The following is a 19,634-nucleotide window of genomic DNA, read 5'->3' as shown; positions in this document are numbered from 1 at the left end:
GGCGGTTCCCGTTAGTGTTGTTATTTGTTTTATGTTCTCTCCCCTGCGTGGGAGCTTAGCGTTGTTTCAATTTGCTAATCTAAACTCGTTTGTAATGAAAACTTTGTCTAGCCCCGAATCTTGAGCCGTTGGTTCGGGGCGGTATGTGTTGTAATGCGGCCTTATCCTTTTAATTCAATGAAATGCGTGCATGTTTTATTAAGGACACGTGGAACCGTACCAAACTGGTCCTATGATGGTCGCTGAGGGCTGGGGTCCCACGTGCTCCCTGTTTTCATGGTCTTCATGAGCAAGGAAATCCGATGACATGAGGATGAGCTCTTAGAAGTCTTTTCCAAAAATTTCAAAAGCATTTTCAAAATGGCATGTACCATGTTTTGTGTCCTAACTCATCTCATCACATCTCAGGCATCACATTATGCATAATCATGATAAGGACGCATGTGGTTCGGATTCGCACGAAGGGAATCTCTCAGGTATCGATAGCGATGACAATGATCCGAAGGGGATTGAGCGTGAATGGAAGCGACATGAGGAATCAAGGCCATTAACAGTGGAGCAAACAATTACCATAAACTTGGGTAATGATGAAAATGTCAAGGAAATAAAGATCGGGGCAAGTCTTTCGAAAGCAGAGGCCGAAAGAATGGTTCGCCTTCTTAAAGAATATCAGGATGTGTTCGCCTGGACGTACGCTGACATGCCGGGATTGGATTCAAAAATTGTAGAGCATGTTCTACCAACTGATCCTGACATACTGCCGAGGAAGCAAAAACTCCGAAGGACCAAGCCAGAGTTGTCCAAGAAAATCGAGGAGGAGGTTATGAAATTGCTAAAAGTGGGGTTCATCGAAGTGTCGCATTACTCCGATTGGATAGCAAACATTGTGCCAGTGATGAAGAAAGACGGTCGAGTCAGGGTCTGTGTGGACTATCGCGACTTAAACCGAGCTAGTCCAAAGGATGACTTTCCATTCCCACATATAGATGTCTTGGTTGATAGTACTGCAGGATTCGAATCGTTCTCTTTCATGGATGGATTTTCAGGGTATAATCAAATCCGTATGAAGAAGGAGGATAGGAGCAAGACCTCGTTTATAACCCCGTGGGGGACCTTTTGCTACAAGGTGATGCCTTTCGGTCTGAAAAACACCGGGGCAACATATCAAAGGGCCATGGTCGCGTTATTTCACGACATGATGCACAAGGAGATCGAGGTGTATGTAGACGATATGATTGCGAAATCAAGACGAGGCGAAGACCATGTCGAAGTTTTGCAAAAGTTGTTTGATCGCCTCCGAAAGTTTAAGTTGCGCCTCAATCCCGCGAAATGTGTATTTGGGGCAAAGTCTGGAAAGTTGTTAGGGTTTATGGTCAGTAACAAAGGCATCGAGATTGACCCGTCAAAGGTAAAGGCCATTTGCGACTTACAGCCTCCGGCCATTGTCAAAGAAGTCCGCAGTTTGTTGCGACGGTAAAATTATGTGGCAAGGTTTATTTGCCAGTTGTCAGAAATAGCAAGGCCATTTTTCAAACTCTTGAAGAAGAATGCGAAAATCGAATGGGACGCCGAATGTCAGGATGCCTTTGAAAAGATAAAGTATTATCTGACTCATTCTCTGATCTTGGTCCCACCAGTGCCCAAAGTTCCATTAATTTTGTATCTAACTATCCATGATGAATCGCTGGGAGCCATGCTGGCCCAAAAAAGGCCGGAGATGGGAAGGAACGCGCAATATATTATCTCAGCAAGAAATTCACTACCTCCGAGGTGAACTATCCGGAAGTTGAGAAGACGTGCATAGCCTTGGTCTGGGTGTTGCACAGGCTACGCCAATACACCCTCCATCACCAAGTTCTGCTAGTAACTGAGAATGATCCCATCAAGTATCTCTTAGAAAGCCACCTTGGTGGGGAAGGCGGCCAAGTGGCGAGATTCTAATTTCGAGTCGACGTGCAAAGCTTGGGGCAAAAGTCCGTAAAGAAGCGAGCCATAGCGAGACATGTTAGCGGAAAATCTTGAAAAAACAGAAGACCCCGATGAAGATGGTGGCATGGATAGGCAGATCTTATTTGCGTCGAATGACAAATGGACCATGTACTTTGACGGTGCAGTCAACTTATCTGGTTCCGGTACTGGGGCAGTTCTCGTCTCCCCGGATAGTCAGCACCACCCCGTGGCTGCCAAATTGACTTTCCCTTGCACGAATAACATCTCGGAATACGAAGCGTGTATCCTTGGCCTCCAAGCTGCTGTTGACATGGAGATCCAAAAATTGCAAGTCTATGGCGATTCGGCCCTCATTATCCTTCAAACCGAAGGCAAGTGGCGAACGCGGGATCCAAAACTAGTCCCGTATCATGAGTTTCTGGAAGAGCTGGTGAAAGAATTCCAAGAAATATCATTCGATTACCTACCCAGGTCTCAGAATCAGTTCGCTGATGCTTTAGCCACGTTATCGTCAATGCTGCAAGCAACAAAAGGCTTGGATATCGAACCATTAAGGATTGAAATCCTTAAGCGTCCAGCCTATTGTATGGTAATTGAAGAAGAGCCTGATGGAGAACCATGGTACCATGACATTCTGAATTACCTGCAGAAAGGTGAGTTCCCTCAAGGAAGTGAAGTATCAGACAGGAAATATCTGATGAAGCTGGCCTCAAAATTCTTCATTAGCGGGGATGCACTTTACAAAAGATCTTATGACTCAGTGTTACTGAGATGTATCGACGCGAAAGAGGCCAATCGTTTGATGAAAGAGATACATGAAGGGGAATGTGGCCCCCACATGAACGGCCATCTCCTAGCAAAGAAGATCATGCGACTCGGGTACTATTGGTTGGCCATGGAGTCTGATTGTATTCAGCATGTGCGATGCTGCCATCGATGTCAAATTTACGGGGACAGGATTAATGCTCCGTCGAACGAACTCCATCAGATGTCTCAAGCTTGGCCGTTTTCCATGTGGGGGATAGATATAATTGGACCGATCAACCCTAAGGCGTCAAACGGACACAGATTCATCTTAGTAGCAATCGACTACTTTACGAAGTGGATTGAGGCCAATTCATATGCTAATGTCACCGCAAAGAGCGTGGCCAAGTTCATTCGCCGCGATATCATCGCCCGTTACGGAGTTCCAGAAGCAATCATCACTGACAATGGCTCTAATCTGAACAACAAGATCGTTGATGGATTGCTAGATACATTTCGGGTCCGGCATCTGAATTCTTCACCATACCGCCCTCAAATGAACGGGGCAGTTGAAGCGGCAAATAAGAACATAAAGAAGATCTTATCAAAAACTGCTGAGAACTATCGCGATTGGCATGAAAGACTTCCATATGCATTGATGGCATATCGGACATCGATCCGCACCTCGACCGGAGCAACCCCTTTTTCGTTAGTATATGGAATGGAAGCGGTCCTACCCGTGGAAGTCGAAATTCCATCCTTAAGGGTTCTCTCTCAAGCAAAGCTTGACGAGGCCGAATGGGAACGACAAAGGCATGAACAGTTGAACATGATCGATGGGAGCAGATTACGAGCCATATGTCACGGTCAATGCTATCAGAAACGAGTAGCGAAGTCGTTCAATCGAAAAGTTCGTCCCCGACACCTCAAGGTCAATGACTTGGTATTGAGGAAGGTGATATCAATTGTACGTGACCCTCATGGAAAATTTGCCCCGACTTATGAAGGCCCTTATGTCATCAAAACTGTCCTGCCAGGTGGTGCTTTAGTGTTAGTGGAAATGGATGGCCACGAGTTGTCAAAACCTGTAAACTCTGACGCAGTCAAGAAGTATTTTCCATAAATGAAATCAAGGCTAGAAAGCTGTTTCTCGTGCAATCCAAATCACTTAGTATCATGCATGTCATGCATACATTTCCATACACGTACATGTGTTTGTGTTTCAGGTATCCAGTCGCAACGAAATGAAGGATGAACGACGAAAAGGCTGAAGTACAGGGACGAGAAACATTTCTCGCGATAATAATTCTTTGAATGAATGCTCAAAGTCATGTTTGGTGATTGATCATTATGCGGTTACGAACTTTCCTGTGCATGTGAATGATAAGTCAAAAATGCCCATGTCTTTTGAAAATGGACTTTGTAATGACTTTTATCTGTCTAAGTCGCCAATTCCACTGAGGATCATTAAAATGGACAATTTAATGAGTGGTGCGGAAATGCTTGAATATGCTAAATGAGACGTGTCGGAATGATGAAAGGCAAGCCATGTCCCATACACTGTCCCATGTACTAATTCCTAGTGAGTTGAGCAGAAAAATTCCATGTTCACAAGGTGAAGGGTTATCTCGCAAAAGGTACGGCAACTAAGGTGATGAGAGGCATTTCATTCATCCATCGCAAACGCAATAGGTCACCATTTGCTTAACCCTTTTGAGCTCAAACACTTGTGAAGCTTCTTTCATACTACCCCTGTCAAGAACCACCCCACACCGGGGCAAATCGGAGGTGAGTCAGCATATCGAGGTGAGAAAATGAGTAGAAAATATTCTTGCTTTCACTTGTATCAATCTTTGAGTGCCTCTATTACGAATGAACTAGTACGTGAATTCAAGTGCCTTAGGACGACGAAAAGCGTTTCTTTCTATCCATTGAACAACCCAATTGAGCCTGCAATTTCGCTTCTCATGAACCCAGTTGGTGATCGTCCCCTACACCGGGGCAAGGCAAAAGTCACCACTGTTCGAACATCATGGTCCGGAGTGTCGACTAGAGATGAAGACTTTAGAGTTCAATAGCATTGTATTGTCTAAATTTGTCTAGGCCAATTCATAAGCAAAAAAAAAAAAAAGAGTGAAAACTAGGGGCACGAAAAAGCAGTGTACCTGGTAAAAGCAAGGCCAATGCCCATAGATATAAATGTTGAAAAAAAAAAAAAGGCAAGGGGATGAACTAGGGGGCATTAAAGGCAGTGTGCCCGTCAGAGTAAGGCCGGCGCCCATGTATTAAAAAAGAAGCAAAATGTTAAGATGATATGTGTTGAAATCACAAAATCAGCCCTAGTCAAGCAATAGTCGTCCTTCAAGTCTCAAGGAGACGAATGCCAAATGGTTAAGATCGATAGTGCATTTCTAAGGATAATCCCCAATGGCGAAGAAGAAGACCAGTAACAATGTCAAGATGATCACCAACTCTCACCCCAATATACATCATTGAGCCTGTGATCCTTTCGTTTTTCAACCCATGAACCTAACCTACGTTACGTCCTTCATAAAGTCTTTTCTGATTAGGGCACTTGAGTCAACGTAGGAGCTCATATGTTTATAAGCATCGCTCGAAGAAGTGCAAACAAGATTATTTTCTATCCTATTTCGCAGAGTTCTTGACTTGTAAACCCGAAGATGATCTCGAAGTATTTATTTCATAGCTTCGACTTGGACAGTTTCATTTGTCAAACCATCGATCAAGCCTATATTACAGTCCTGATGAAGACCTCTCAGATTGGTAAGGTTGTACTGTTTGCGAGAATACTCGAACCTTTGTCGACATGATGATGGTAAGACAGAGTGATTCTCACAAAATAACCCTTTTAGATAAGAGTGAACAAAAGTCCTTTCTAATTGAAAGTCTCTCATTTAGCATTTTCAAGATGATTCATGTTATGAGTGGAAATTGTCTTAAATGATAATTATCCCCGGTGGAAAGTTGGTGATGCGGACATGTTAAAATCATTACACATGAACTCCAATGGTACTGATCTTGAAGCATGTGTTTTAGAGAGTGCCGGTCGTCTATTTCCGAGATGAATATATATACCTGTTATTACTAATCCTGTAAGACGGGTGACGTTTCCTCAAACACTAGCCTTCAGGCTGATCTTGGAAGTGCTAAGATACATCCAAGCATTCATGAATTTCCAAGACCCTGCTGGCAAGAACACAATAGGCGATCTATCAAACCCTCGGACAAGGACTCCTAAGTGTCTGAGTCTTTTCAAGCCCCACTGACCGAGAGCCTTTAGGCAATCCGATCTGACCTACAGGTATGTACACCTAGGTACGTTTCCAAAGGTTTGTGGTCCAACCTTAAATCACGCTTTCCAAAAGGTTTGTGGTCCAACCTTAAACCACGTTTCCCAGAGATTTGTGGTCCAACCTTAAATCACGCTTTTCAAAAGGTTTGTGGTCCAACCTTAAACCACATTTTTTTTAAGAAACTATGCTTTTCGTTTATTTAGATTTTATTTTATTTTCTCTCTCCTCTTTCTTGCATTGCATCATCCCGTGCCCTCCGTCAACAAAATTTAGGCGTCTCTTATCTTTGAAAGGAACCTCTTCGAGCTCCCCTTCAAAGAGGGGCAGCTGTTGACACCTAAATTTTGCCCAAATCATTTAAGGTTTTATCGCATAAAAATTAGGGTTTAATTTTTAACCCCTAAGCCAAAAATACTTTTATTAAATTCCATGGCATATAGACATTAGGCACATTTGCATTAATAGGGCCTATTAGGACACAAAATTTAAAAAAAAAAAAAAGATTTCCAGGCCTGGTTCGTCGGCCTATTTGTTTTTCCCTCTCCTTTTTATTTTTGCGCGGCCCATTTTTTTTTCCTCCCCTTTTATTTTTCCACGCGGGCCGGCCCTCTTTCTCTCGGCCCGGCCCGCGTCTGTCCATCTCCCCCTAGTCAACCTTCTGAAGCGTACGGGGGAGACGACTGGAACAGTACAGAGGCCACAGAACGCAGAAGCCAGAGGCGGAGCAGGGGCGCGGGGGGAGTCCAGGCGATCACCCGGCGTGATCCGCGGGTCGGGGCCAGGCCGGCAGTGCGGGCTGGCGGTGGCAGGGGCCATGCGCGCCTGCCGGCCGGCTCCGTGCCCCGGCCGCCTTTAAATCCGAAGCGAGAGAGAGAAATCGGGGGAGGAGGGAGAGACCCGAGAGAGGGGAGAGATCCGAGGGAGAGAGTGAGGCCGAGAGCGTTGACGAGAGAAATTCGAGGCCGAGCGGGCTCCCGTCGACGACCGTCGCGCCTCAACCGCGGCCGGCGAAGCTCCGACGATTCTCGCGGTAGGTCCCGGCTCCGAGCTTCGTCGGGTTTTCTTGCTCGGTTTGATTCGGGGTAATTTCCCGAGGATTCCGGCTTGGGGGCGTGCGAGGCAACCGGACGTAGTCCGATCCATCAAGTTCGCCGTCGTTCGCCGCCTCCCCAAGCCGGATAGGGAGCGCCGCAACGGCACCCCCTCCCTTGTTTTTGCTTCTATTCTCGGGTTCACTGGCCGGAGCTCGCGGCCGTTCGGCTCGCACGAGTTCCGGCCAGTGACACCTCGGGCCTACTTGCCTGTGTATTGTTTTGTGTGAATTTTGGTTGCGTTTGAGCCTCGATCAGGTCTAAAATCCCTCGTTTTCGTCGCGCACGCCGACTGTTCGACGTTTTGCCCGAACCAAACTTCTTGGGTTTTTCTCTGTTCTGCTGCTTTGTTGGGAATGTCAGATGGTCTCGGCGTACCGCCGGTGGCCGTGGCGGTCCGGGCGTGACCGCGGGAAGACGTGCAGAGCCAGTCCCTTGCCGGGATCTGGCTGGTCCGTGACTGATCAGCCTCTCGCCGAGGCTTGGACAGTCTCGGACGGTCGCCGGTTGCCACGGCGGTGACGCGGCTGGTCGGCTCGACTGCCGGACTAGTAACCCCGGCCGCGGAGGTCGGGGCTCGGGAAGCCGGTGTCCACGCCGGCCGGCGTGTGGCGGTGGCCGGACGTGCGCTCCACGTCAGGGCTTGATGGCAGTGTGCGAGCGCGAGTCCGGGCGCGGTGGGCGCTGCTGAACCGGGTAGGGCGACGCACGTCCGGGTCGGATCGCGGGTCAGAACCGGGTAGGGTTTCGTCGAGTCGGGTCGGCGGCCGGTGACCGGGTCGGGTAAGCGGGTCGCATTCGGGTAGGGTTTTTGTTAATATTTGGGCCGATTTTATGCTTATTTGGTGTTTTAATGTTTTGGGCCTTTTAGTTATTAGAGTGGGTTTTATTAGGTTTTGGGCCTTTTGCGCATGGGCCGAGTTCGGGAAATGGGCTAAATTGTTCTTTTGGTCTTGTTATGTCTAGTGGGCTTTGGGCCTTCATTTGTTTTGTTAAAAAATGAAAAAATTTCGGGCTGGGCCCTTGCCTTTTAAAAAAAATTCAGACCGGGCTCAATATATGAGCCCGGTTCGATCGTGGACCTAAGCCGGCGCGTCCGGGTCAGTCTCAGTCCAGGTCGGATGTGGAGATCCGACCCGGACCCGATTTTATATTATTTTATTATTTTAATATTGAAAATTTTAAAAAAAATTATTATTTGAAAAAAAAACATTTTATCCGGGTCGGACGTGGAGGTCTTACCTGTTCTGTTTTATATTATTTTAATAAAATATTTTAAAATTTTTTAAAAAAAATAAAAAAAATTAATTAAAAAAAATTTCGAAAAATCAGAAAATTTATTTCAACTTTGGAATTGGTTTTTCTGGCCCTATTGTGTGATTAGTGTCATATTCGATCGCACGTTGCTTGGTTCACGCACTTTGAACGGTGTGTTTAATTTAACCTCGCATGTGGTTGATTATGCATGTTAGGTTCATGTAGTGATTGTTGCCTTCCCTAGCTCGGTTAGGAATGAATTTTTGAGACTCCCAATTAGTGTGAGCCTGTAGGTGGTGAATTGAGCAAGATTAGGTACCGAAAGGGCACTAATTAGTCAATTAGTGTAATCAAGTTCCCGTACCCATTGAATCTCTGGTTCGTAGAAGTAAAGCATTTCTCCCGTGCTTTACTTGGGTGTCTAATCGAGCCACCAAAAATCGATTAGTGGCGACTCCTAGATGAAATTGATTTGCATGTTAACAACTTAAACTTAAGTCGCGAATTGGTATGAGCTTGGGAGAGCTCGAGTTAGGTTTAACCTACTAATCCATTAGCCAAACCCCTTAGGCGGCGGGGCCGGTTCGGGGAGGTCGCGACACCAACGACGTACGATCGGATCGCTGGTGATTCCGCACGACCGAGAGTACTCGTGGCGAATAATCCTGAACTTATTCCGAACGATCGTGACCTCAGGAACTAGCGATAAATCCTTGCGTTGTCTTGGAAATCGAGACCGTCACGACTCGAGTGATCCTAAGTTGATATGCGTAACCGCTAAACAGTCGTCCGTTAGTGAGAGACACTAAAATCGTATTTGAGCGAAATTAATCGTGGAATTGAATCCGAACTTGAGTGTCGGATTTCACGGACGTACACGATTATTTTGCAAGGACAACGTCGTATAAGTGTGGCCAATCATATTTGGGATCGGTAGAGTCGAAAATTGAAAGTTTGGCCTGGGAACGGAAAATTACCGTTTTGCCCTTGGACCCTAAGTGCTAATTCCGAATTTTTGGGGTTTAATTAGGCTTGATCAGCCCCCTAAGTGCCTGAAAATCCTAGGTCCAAAATTGCCCCTAGATATTTTGGCAAGAATCAATCCAAGCCCTTGATGGTGGGACAAGATTGTCATTTTTGGTGGGTTAGTTCAACCACCCCACTCAAGCCATTTGCACTAAAACCTCCCTCAATCTCTCTCTCCTCTCATTTCTCACCATCACCTCCGGCTACTCCTCCCCCTCTCTCACGCCTCACTCTCTACCCATTCTCCCTTCCTTGGCCGCGTGAGAGCCACGCCGGAGCACCGCCGCCATTTGTCGGTGCCACATGCCGGAGCACCACCACCTCAGCCGACCGTCTCTCTCTCTCTCTCTCTCTCTCTCTCTCTCTCTCTCTCTCTCTCTCTCTCTCTCTCTCTCTCCGTCCCACCACCAGCACCATCATCCCCCTTCGTCGCCCCCAAGCTCAGCCGAGACGCCACCGCCCGCCGTGCACCGCCGTGCGCCGCCGAGGAGCCGCCGTTCGTTGTCGCTGATCCGGCGTGGTGTCGCCGCTGTTCAGCCGCCCTCACCACCTTGTTCAGCCTCATTGGAGCTTAGGAAACCTAGTGAGTATAAACCCTAAACCCTAATTAAGATTATGTGCACTTTAGATAAGTTTTAGGGGTAATTAGGGTATTTTAGGAGTTGATTAAGTGGCCATTGATTAAGGCTGACTTTGTGGCTATTTTGGTGGTTTAGTGTGATGATTTAAATGTGATTTGGTGGTCTAGAATAGACTGGTTGTTGGGCGATCATTGAGGACTAGGTTTAGACAATTATGTTGATTAAAATGGGTGCAATTTGTGGGCTGTTTACTGTCTGATTTTGTGGTGATTTGATGGCCTAATGTGATGATTTGAAGGTGGATTAGTAGCCTAGAGTGTACTGTTTAAGGGCTGATTATGACGGGATTAATTGGACCTCATTCTGCTAATCTGTGGTTCGTTTGTAAATTGCCAAGTGTGCCTCGATTTGCCTATGTGGTGGCTAAATTGTGCATGATTTGGAATTGATTACGTGATGCCATGTTGTGTGCTTGATGTGACCGAGAATCGAGATGCTTGGCGGGCCATGAGTGTGCGTAATTATATTGATTCAATCGCATGAATTCGGGTGCCAATTATGTGTTGTGGCTGTGTTGAATTAATTGGTTCATTGAGCATATTGCGGCATTAATTGAGTATGTGGCCAAGTTGAATTGAATGCTCAATGTGGAAATTTGGATGCCCTAGTGTGATTGTTATGGTCATGAATTGTGCATTATAAGCATTGGCATAACATTTGCATTATGTGAGTGTGCACGAATGACATGAGCATGTGATCACCTAATCGCCCTGATGTGTTTGACGCGGGGTTCAGATAATAACCGGTGGATTTGTATGTGTGATCACATAAAGCTCTGATGCGTTTTACGCGGGGTATTGAACCCGTCCTGATGTGTTTTACGCAGGACGATGCCCGGACTATCGGAAGATGGCCAACCTGATGCGTTTTACGCGGGCCAGAGATCGATCGATGAGTAAATGACCTGATGCGTTTTACGCGGGCCAGAGATCGATCGATAAGTAAATGACCTGATGCGTTTTATGCAGGTCGGTGAATAAATGGAAAAGTACAAGTGTGCAAGTGGGCAAGTGTGCAAAAGAGCATTGATGGGGCATGAGCATGAGTGTGAGCATGAGCATGTGCATGACATGCGTTGTGGCCAAGTGACATTGCGCATATGTCATGGTTGGGTTCTGCACTATTATTGTTATTTTTGTGTGTCTAACCTACAGGGTCAAGAATATATTTGATTTGGGCCGAGGGCCTAAGTCGTTCGAATATTGCATTGTATGTTTGGAATACTTATCCGGGAGGTGCATGTTAGCCTAGTTTAGGTTTAGGAGGCCTACTCGCTGAGATTTATTCTCATTGTTGTTTAAACCCCACTTTTCAGACCCCCGACCCTGAAGATGGTAGATGCGCCGCTTCGTTTTGGGATCCCGTATTGCATAGAGCGATCGGTGACGGAGGACCTCGTAGGGAACGGGGAGTCTTATGTTAGGTATTACAATATAGTTTGGGTCGACGAGGGCGGGCCACATTTTCGGGCACATCCCTATCTCGCTTGGTGTTTTCGGGACCAGTTCGGCACTCATTGACCTCTTAGAACCTTCGACGTCCAGTTCGATGCATTAGGACAGTCGGATCCGCAGGCCGCTGATGGAGAGATTGTGAGCCCCGTTGCCACGCCCGAGGAGGATTCCGGCGCCCAGCCAGTCATCATCGGGATGGATACCGAGTCCGAGGGAGAGGAGCCAATGGACTAGGAGTCCGACATCGAGCCAGAGCCGGAGCCTATGGAGCAAGAGCTAGAACCGGAGGATGATTTCGGGGTGGAGTCTGTGGAGGCCGAGTCCGAGCCGAATTCGATGGATTCTGAGTCCGAGTCGTCTGACGATTCGTCCGAGTCTTCGGGATCCGACACGGACTGGTTGCCCTAGGTTTAGTCTTGACCATAGTTAGGCAGGGCCGACACTTTTTGATAGATGTCCTTTCTAGGTTTAGTACTCTGACCGCCCGAGCCACTTACCCCTTTTTGAAGTTAGTGGCCATGGACCCATTTTTGGTTAGTGCATATTTTGTTATGATGGATATTGTAAATCCATGTTATTAATGTAAGTTGTATTTATTATATTTATTGCTATCCCTGGGTCATGTTGTTTTATTATGTATGGGTGTGATGTTGCTTCCCCATGTGCATTGATCTCTGTGTTGGGTTTTGGGTCAGCGACGCATCCTGGGACGTCGCACTAAATTCGACCTTGGTAGGGTTGTCGCGTGCCGTAGGATTGGGGGCGTGACATCCCCCGTTGATTTGGTATCAGAGCATGGTCAGCTCGATCCAACTCGGTCGAAACCTGGAGTGATAAGGAGCGATGACCCTGGGTAGCTAATAGGGTGACTGTGTGCTACATGTACCTCCAGACTGTTTGACTTGCTTGATCGAGTAATTGTTGTGATTGAACCTTAAAGTGTAGGTGCGGCTGGACCCGAGGTAAGGACACTTCTCTCTTTGGCTTAAAACTTGTGCTGCTTGTGTTTGACCGCCTGCTGTGTGATTGCTGTGATGATTCTGTGCCTGGGACTTTGGACTAGTGTAGTCTGGCTTAGGTCTCTAATTCCTGATTGGGATTATAGCAGGTAGGCGAGTATACGAGTTGTGGAGATGAGTAGCCAAGGAAGAGGTAGAGGTCGAGGTCGTGGTAGAGGTCGAGGTCGAGGTCGTGGTCAAGGTCGTGTAGACCCGCAAGTGAGGGTTCCAGAGGACCCCAGGGTAGATGGGATTTTGAGGGCACTCGAGGAAGTGGGAATATTGATGGGTAGGCAGACCCAGGAGAGAAATGCCACTGTTGTCGCTGCTGTTGAGGCCGCCGTTGCTGCTGTCAATGAGGCTAATGGGAATAACAGAAATAACGAGAATCAGGGGGATAATGGGAATCCAGCTCTGGACCGGCAAATGTAATCAAGCCGATGTCTAAGTTGGTCGAACAGTTCTTGAAGTTAAAACCGCCGAAGTTCGACGGAAAGGGTGACCTCGAGGCCGCACCGCGTTGGGTCGAAGAATTGGAGAAGGCATTCGAAGTCCTGGGATGCACCGAAGTTGAAAGGGTGACTTTAGCGGTATATCAGCTGTAGGATAATGCCAACGACTAGTGGAAGGCCATCAAGGGCAGAGTATTTCCCGAGGGTACCGCCCAGACTTGGGCTGTATTTACTGAGAATTTTTATGGGAAGTATTTCTCCGAGAGTGCCAGAGAGAGGAAGTTAGCGGAGTTCATGAGGCTTCGCCAAGGATTGATGACCGTGGACCAATACGAGGCGAAATTTGCGAGGCTGTCGAAGTTCGCGCCTAGGATGGTCGAGGACCCTCAGGATAAGGTCCGGAGATTCCGGGATGGGCTGAAACCGGATCTTCGAAGCCAGATGATATCGCTTAACATTAAGGACTATGGGGAGATGTACGAGCAAGCGCAGGCTATAGAGCGAGACCAGGTGGACAGGGCAGTTGCTTCTGGATCGCGGTTTGCCTCGGCTAGGGACAACTGCCGCTTCGGGAAGAAGCTAATGGCGGGAAACAGACGATTTGTCCCACTCGTCAGAAAGAATATTAGGAAGCCGAACCACCAGCAGAACCGATTTGGGGCGTGTTTCAAGTGTGGGAGTCTGGACCACCGGATAAGGAATTGCCCCCAGCAACGACCATCAGGACCACCGGTGCAAGCACAGCAGCCCCGGGTTGGAAATCAGATCGGGAATCCCCCGCCAGCTGTTCAAGGTAGACCGCCAGCGCAAGGAAGGGTATATGCGATGGTGCGCAGGGAGGCTAAGGACACGCCAGGCATGGTCACAGGTACCGTTTCTCTCTGTGATCATGCTGCGTATGCATTGTTTGATCCGAGGGCTACCTACTCATTTATATCAGAGCAATTTGTTAGATTGATTGGAATTGAGCTAGTTATGCTTGAGGTTATGCTTTATGTGACGACACCACTGAATGATAAGGTATTAGTCTCGTTAGGGTGTCCTAGCTGTAAATTAATTATTGGGGGTAGAGAGGAAATGATAGATTTGGCAGATCTGACCATGTTCGACTTTGATGTGATCATTGGAATAGATTAGTTGGTTAAGTAAAAAGCCGTATTGGACTGCAGTAGCAGGGTGATCCAATTCAACCCGATTGGACATCCTAGATTTGAGTTTCAAGGAAACCGAGGAGGAACCTCAATCCCTTGGATTTCTTCGCTCGAGGTGACCAAGTTGCTAGATGAAGGTTGCGAAGGATATTTGGTAAACGTCGTGGATCCGACGGTCATGGAGCCAAACTTAGAGGATATACCCGTGGTGTGCAATTTCCCCGAAGTCTTTCCGCAGGAATTGCCGGGTTTGCCACCAGAAAGGGAAGTGGAATTCGTAATAGAGTTGGCCCCAGGAACTGAGCCGATCTCGAAAGTACCGTACCGGATGTCCCTGTCGGAACTTAAGGAATTAAAGGTTCAGATGCAAGAATTACTGGACAAAGGATTCATTTGCCCGAGTGCGTCTCCATGGGGAGCGCCGGTGTTGTTCGTAAGGAAAAGGGATGGAACTCTGAGGTTGTGTATCGACTACCGGCAGTTAAACCAGGTGACCATCAAGAATAAGTACCCACTGCCGAGGATTGACGACCTGTTTGACTAGTTGCAAGGAGCCTCAGTGTTTTCTAAGATCGATCTACGGACAGGGTATCATCAGCTGAGAATTCGGAAGGACGATATTCCTAAGACGGCCTTTAGGACGAGATATGGGCATTATGAGTTCACAGTGATGTCTTTTGGATTGACAAATGCCCCTGCTGCCTTCATGGATTTGATGAATCGGGTATTCAAGGAGTTTTTGGACCGGTTTGTGATAGTTTTCATTGATGACATTTTGGTATACTCGAAGAGTCCGGAAGAACATGAGGTACATCTGACCGAAGTACTACGGACATTGAGAGAACACGCGCTCTACGCCAAGTTCAGTAAGTGCAAGTTCTGGCTCAACCGAGTGGCATTCCTTGGGCACATAATTTCCGGAGAAGGAATCTCTGTGGACCAGACGAAGATTGAGGCAGTGACTAAGTGGCCGAGACCGATATCAATGACTGAGATTCGGAGTTTCTTGGGATTAGCCGGGTATTATAGACGTTTCGTAGAAGGGTTTTCGTCGATAGCCATGCCATTGACGCGGTTGCTCAAAAAGGAGACGAAGTTCGAATGGGACGATAAGTGCGAAAGAAGTTTTCAGGAGTTGAAGCATAGGCTGACGACTGCTCCAGTGTTAACCATTCCGTCCGGACCAGGAGGTTTTGAGATCTATAGTGATGCTTCGTTGAGGGGACTTGGATGCATATTGATGCAACACGGAAGGGTAGTCGCATATGCGTCCCGTCAGTTAAGACCACACGAGATGAATTACCTGACACATGACTTAGAGTTGGTTGCAATCATCTTCACCCTCAAGATGTGGAGGCACTATTTGTGCGGGGAAAAGTTCATGATCTACACGGACCATCAGAGCCTTAAGTATTTGTTTTCGCAGAAGGAATTAAATATGAGGCAACGTCGCTGGATGGAACTCCTCAAGGACTACGACTGCGGCATTTTATATCACCCTGGGAAGGTCAATAGAGTGGCGGATGCGCTAAGCCGGAAGTCGAGTATGGCGCACATGATGGTCAAGGAGTGGATGTTATTGGAAGGAATCAGAGATTCAGAATTCAAATTTGAAGTGAGCCATATGTCGAGTCTACTCGCCGCGTTGAGGATCGAGCCAGAAATTCGAACAAAGATTAAGACATTGCAGCCTACAGACCCCGAGATCCAGAAGATTCTGGAGATGGATGGCACTAAGAGGAAACCAGACTTCCAAGTGTCAGAGGACGTTTATGCGTGCCCGACGATTCGGAGCTTAAGGAAGAGATTTTATCTGAAGCTCATTGGAGCATTTATAGTATTCACCAGGGCAGCACGAAGATGTACCAGAACCTTCGACAACATTATTGATGGAATGGAATGAAGACGGATGTGGCCAAGCATGTGGCAAAATGTCTGACCTGTCAGCAAGTAAAGGTGCAGCACTGTAAGCTTGGAGGACTTCTGCGACCTTTGGATATTCCCGAATTGAAATGAGAGCATATCATGATGGACTTTGTCACGGGATTGCCGAGGAGCCAGAGAGGACATGATTCGATATGGGTGATAGTAGATAAACTAACTAAGTCGGCGCACTTCCTGACAGTGTGAAAGGACTTTGAGTTGAAAATGTATGCGGAATTGTATGTGCGCCAGATAGTTCGTCTTCATGGAGTACCGGTAACGATCACTTCGGACCGTGATCCCCGGTTTATTGCTAATTTTTAGAAAAGTCTACAATCGGCCATGGGAACAAAGTTGCGGTTCAGTACGGCCTATCATCCGCAGACGGATGGACAATCTGAGAGGACTATTCAAACCCTAGAGGATATGCTGAGAGCATGTGTATTAGACTTTCAGGGCAAGTGGGAAGAGCAGTTGCATTTGGTTGAATTTGCCTACAATAATAGCTTTCAGCAGAGTATTGGGAAGGCACCGTTTGAAGCACTTTATGGCAGAGCGTGTAGAACACCGTTGTGTTGGGATGAAGTGGGAGAAAGAAGTGTAATGGGTCCAGAGTTGGTTCAGCAGTCGATGGAAATGGTAAAGACTATCCGGGAAAGGCTAAAGACAGCTCAGAGCCGTTAGAAGAGTTATGCTGACCAAAGGCGTAGACCGTTGGAGTTTCAAGTTGGTGACCACGTATTCCTTAAGATCTCAACGATGAGAGGACTGTCCCGGTTTGGCAAGAAAGGAAAGCTGCGTCCAAGGTATATAGGCCCGTTCGAGATTTTGGAGAGGATTGGAACGTTGGCTTATCGTCTCGCCTTGCCACCGAATTTGTCGCAAGTTCATAACGTCTTCCACGTGTCAATGTTAAGGAAGTACGAACCGGATCCGACCCACGTGCTGAATCATGAAGTAATAGACGTGGACGACAGGGTGTCGTACGTGGAGAGACAAGTGCGAATCGAGGACAGGAAGGAGCAGGTTTTGAGGAATAAGATGATCCCGATGGTTAAGGTTGTCTGGGAGCATCACGGGACAGAAGGTGTCACCTGGGAAAACGAAGAAGTAATGTGACGTCAGCACCCCCATTTATTTGAGTAATCAGGTTTGGATTGTAAATTTCTAGGACGAAATTTTTGTAAGGGGGGAAGAGTTGTAACATCTTGAATTCGACCCACTTTCGTGATCAATGAAATGGATAGTTGTTTCTCATTTCGTTTTAGTAAGTCTCGCCCGGAACTAATCATTCTCGGGATACTGACCAATAGGGAATGACTAACTAGAAAAAACGGTACGTGGACCCAAGAACTTGACCGTGAATCTAGTCCGATCCCGGGGAACGGCGAGGAAATATTTTTGGCCAATGTGGGCCGATCCAAGGAGAGTGACGGATTTGGTTTGGTCAACGACGTACGATCGGATCGCGGGTGATTCCGCACGACCGAGAGTATGCGTGGCGAACAATCACGAACTTATTCCGAACGAACGTGACCTCAGGATCTAGCGATAAATCCTCGCGTTGTCTTGTAAATCGAGACCGTCACGACTCGAGTGATCCTAAGTCGATACGCGTAACCTCTAAACAGTCGCCCGTTAGTGAGAGATGCTAAAATCGCATTTGAGCGAAATTAATCGTGGAATTGAATCCGGACTTGAGTGTTGAATTTCACGGATGTACGCGACTATTTTGCAAGGATAACGTCGTATAAGTGTGGCCAATCATATTTGGGATCGATAGAGTCGAAATTGGAAATTTGGCCCGGGAACGGAAAATTACCGTTTTGCCCTTGGACCTTAAGTGCTAATTCCGAATTTTTGGGGTTTAATTAGGCTTGATCAACCCCTAAGTGGCTGAAAATCCTAGGTCCCAAATTGCCCCTAGATAATTTGGCAAGAATCAATCCAAGCCCTTGATGATGGGACAAGATTGTCATTTTTGGTGGGTTAGTTCAACCACCCCCCTCAAGCCATTTGCACTAAAACCTCCCTCAATCTCTCTCTCCTCTCATTTCTCACCATCACCTCTGGCCACTCCTCCCCTCTCTCACGCCTCACTCTCTCCCCATTCTCCCTTCCTTGGCCGCGTGATAGCCACACCGGAGCACCGCCGCCGTTCGCTGGTGCCACACGCCGGAGCACCACCACCTCAGCCGACCGTCTCTCTCTCTCTCTCATTCCGTCCCACCACTAGCACCATCATCCCCCTCACTGCCCCCTAGCTCAGCCGAGACGCCATCGCCCACCGTGCGCCGCCGAGGAACCACCGTTCGTCGTCGCTGATCCGGCGTGGTGCCACCGCTATTCAGCCGCCCTCACCACCTTGTTCAGCCTCATTGGAGCTTAGGAAATCTAGTGAGTACAAACCCTAAACCCTAATTAGGATTATGTGCACTTTAGACAAGTTTTAGGGGTAATTAGGGTATTTTAGGGGTTGATTAAGTGGCCATTGATTAGGGCTGACTTTGTGGCTATTTTGGTGATTTAGTGTGATGATTTAAATGTGATTTGGTGGTCTAGAATGGACTGGTTGTTGGGCGATCATTGAGGACTAGGTTTGGACAATTATGTGGATTAAAATGGGTGCAATGTGTGGGCTGTTTAGTGCCTGATTTTGTGGTGATTTAATGGCCTAATGTGATAATTTGGAGGTGGATTAGTAGCCTAGAGTATACTGTTTAAGGGCTGATTATGACGGGATTAATTGGACCTCGTTCGGCTAATATGTGGTTCGTTTGTGAATTGCCAAATGTGCCTCGATTTGCCTATGTGGTGGCTAAATTGTGCATGATTTGGAATTGATTACGTGATGCCATGTTGTGTGCTTGATGTAACCAAGAATCGAGATGCTTGGCGGGCCATGAGTGCGCGTAAGTATATTGATTCAATCGCATGAATTCGGGTGCCAATTATGTGTTGTGGCTGTGTCGAATTAATTGGTTCATTGAGCATCTTGCGGCATTAATTGAGTATGTGGCCAAGTTGAATTGAATGCTCAATGTGGAAATTTGGATGCCCGAGTGTGATTGTTATGGCCATGAATTGTGCATATTAAGCATTCGCATAACATTTGCATTATGTGAGTGTGCACGAATGACATGAGCATGTGATCACCTAATCGCCCTGATGCGTTTTACGCGGGGTTCAGATAATAACTGGTAGATGTGTACGTGTGATCACATAAAGCCCTGATGCGTTTTACGCGGGGTATTGAACCCGTCCTGATGCTTTTTACGCGGGACGATGCCCGGACTACCGGAAGATGGCTAACCTGATGCGTTTTACGCGGGTTGTGTCATAAGCCTGATGCATTTTACGCGGGCCAGAGATCGATCGATGAGTAAATGACCTGATGCGTTTTACGCGGGCCAGAGATCGATCGATGAGTAAATGACCTGATGCATTTTACACGGGTCAGTGAATAAATGGAAAAGTGCAAGTGTGCAAGTGTGCAAAAGTGCATTGATGGGGCATGAGCATGAGTGTGAGCATGAGCATGTGCATGACATGCGTTGTGGCCAAGTGACATTACGCATGCGTCATGGTTGGGTTCTCCACTATTATTGTTATTCTTGTGTGCCTAACCTACAG

At 47.2% G+C, this 19,634-nt stretch overlaps 1 protein-coding gene across 1 annotated transcript; it reads left to right on the top strand.

Annotated features, from left to right (window-relative positions):
• Positions 1 to 12,915: 12,915 nt before the first annotated feature.
• LOC115663728 (uncharacterized) lies at positions 12,916 to 14,064 on the top strand. The gene is made up of 2 exons (XM_030585713.2): positions 12,916 to 13,065; positions 13,180 to 14,064. The coding sequence occupies exons 1-2, from the start codon at positions 12,916 to 12,918 to the stop codon at positions 14,062 to 14,064; spliced, it is 1,035 nt and encodes a 344-aa protein (XP_030441573.2).
• The last annotated feature ends 5,570 nt before the right edge of the window (positions 14,065 to 19,634 follow it).

Source organism: Syzygium oleosum, unplaced genomic scaffold (genome assembly GCF_021117445.2).
Source record: "Syzygium oleosum isolate NSW1041296 unplaced genomic scaffold, Sole_v2.1 Sole_v2.62, whole genome shotgun sequence".
Classification (NCBI taxonomy): domain Eukaryota; kingdom Viridiplantae; phylum Streptophyta; class Magnoliopsida; order Myrtales; family Myrtaceae; genus Syzygium; species Syzygium oleosum.
This window is presented reverse-complemented; position numbering and strand designations above follow the sequence as displayed.

What these genes read in the sequence shown, in the direction of transcription:
- LOC115663728 (XM_030585713.2), top strand. Translation starts at nt 12,916, where the DNA reads ATGTCTAAGTTGGTCGAACAGTTCTTGAAGTTAAAACCGCCGAAGTTC. An exon ending in TTGAAAGGGTGACTTTAGCG is followed by an intron (nt 13,066 to 13,179) that starts GTATATCAGCTG and finishes TTTTATGGGAAG; the next exon opens with TATTTCTCCGAGAGTGCCAG.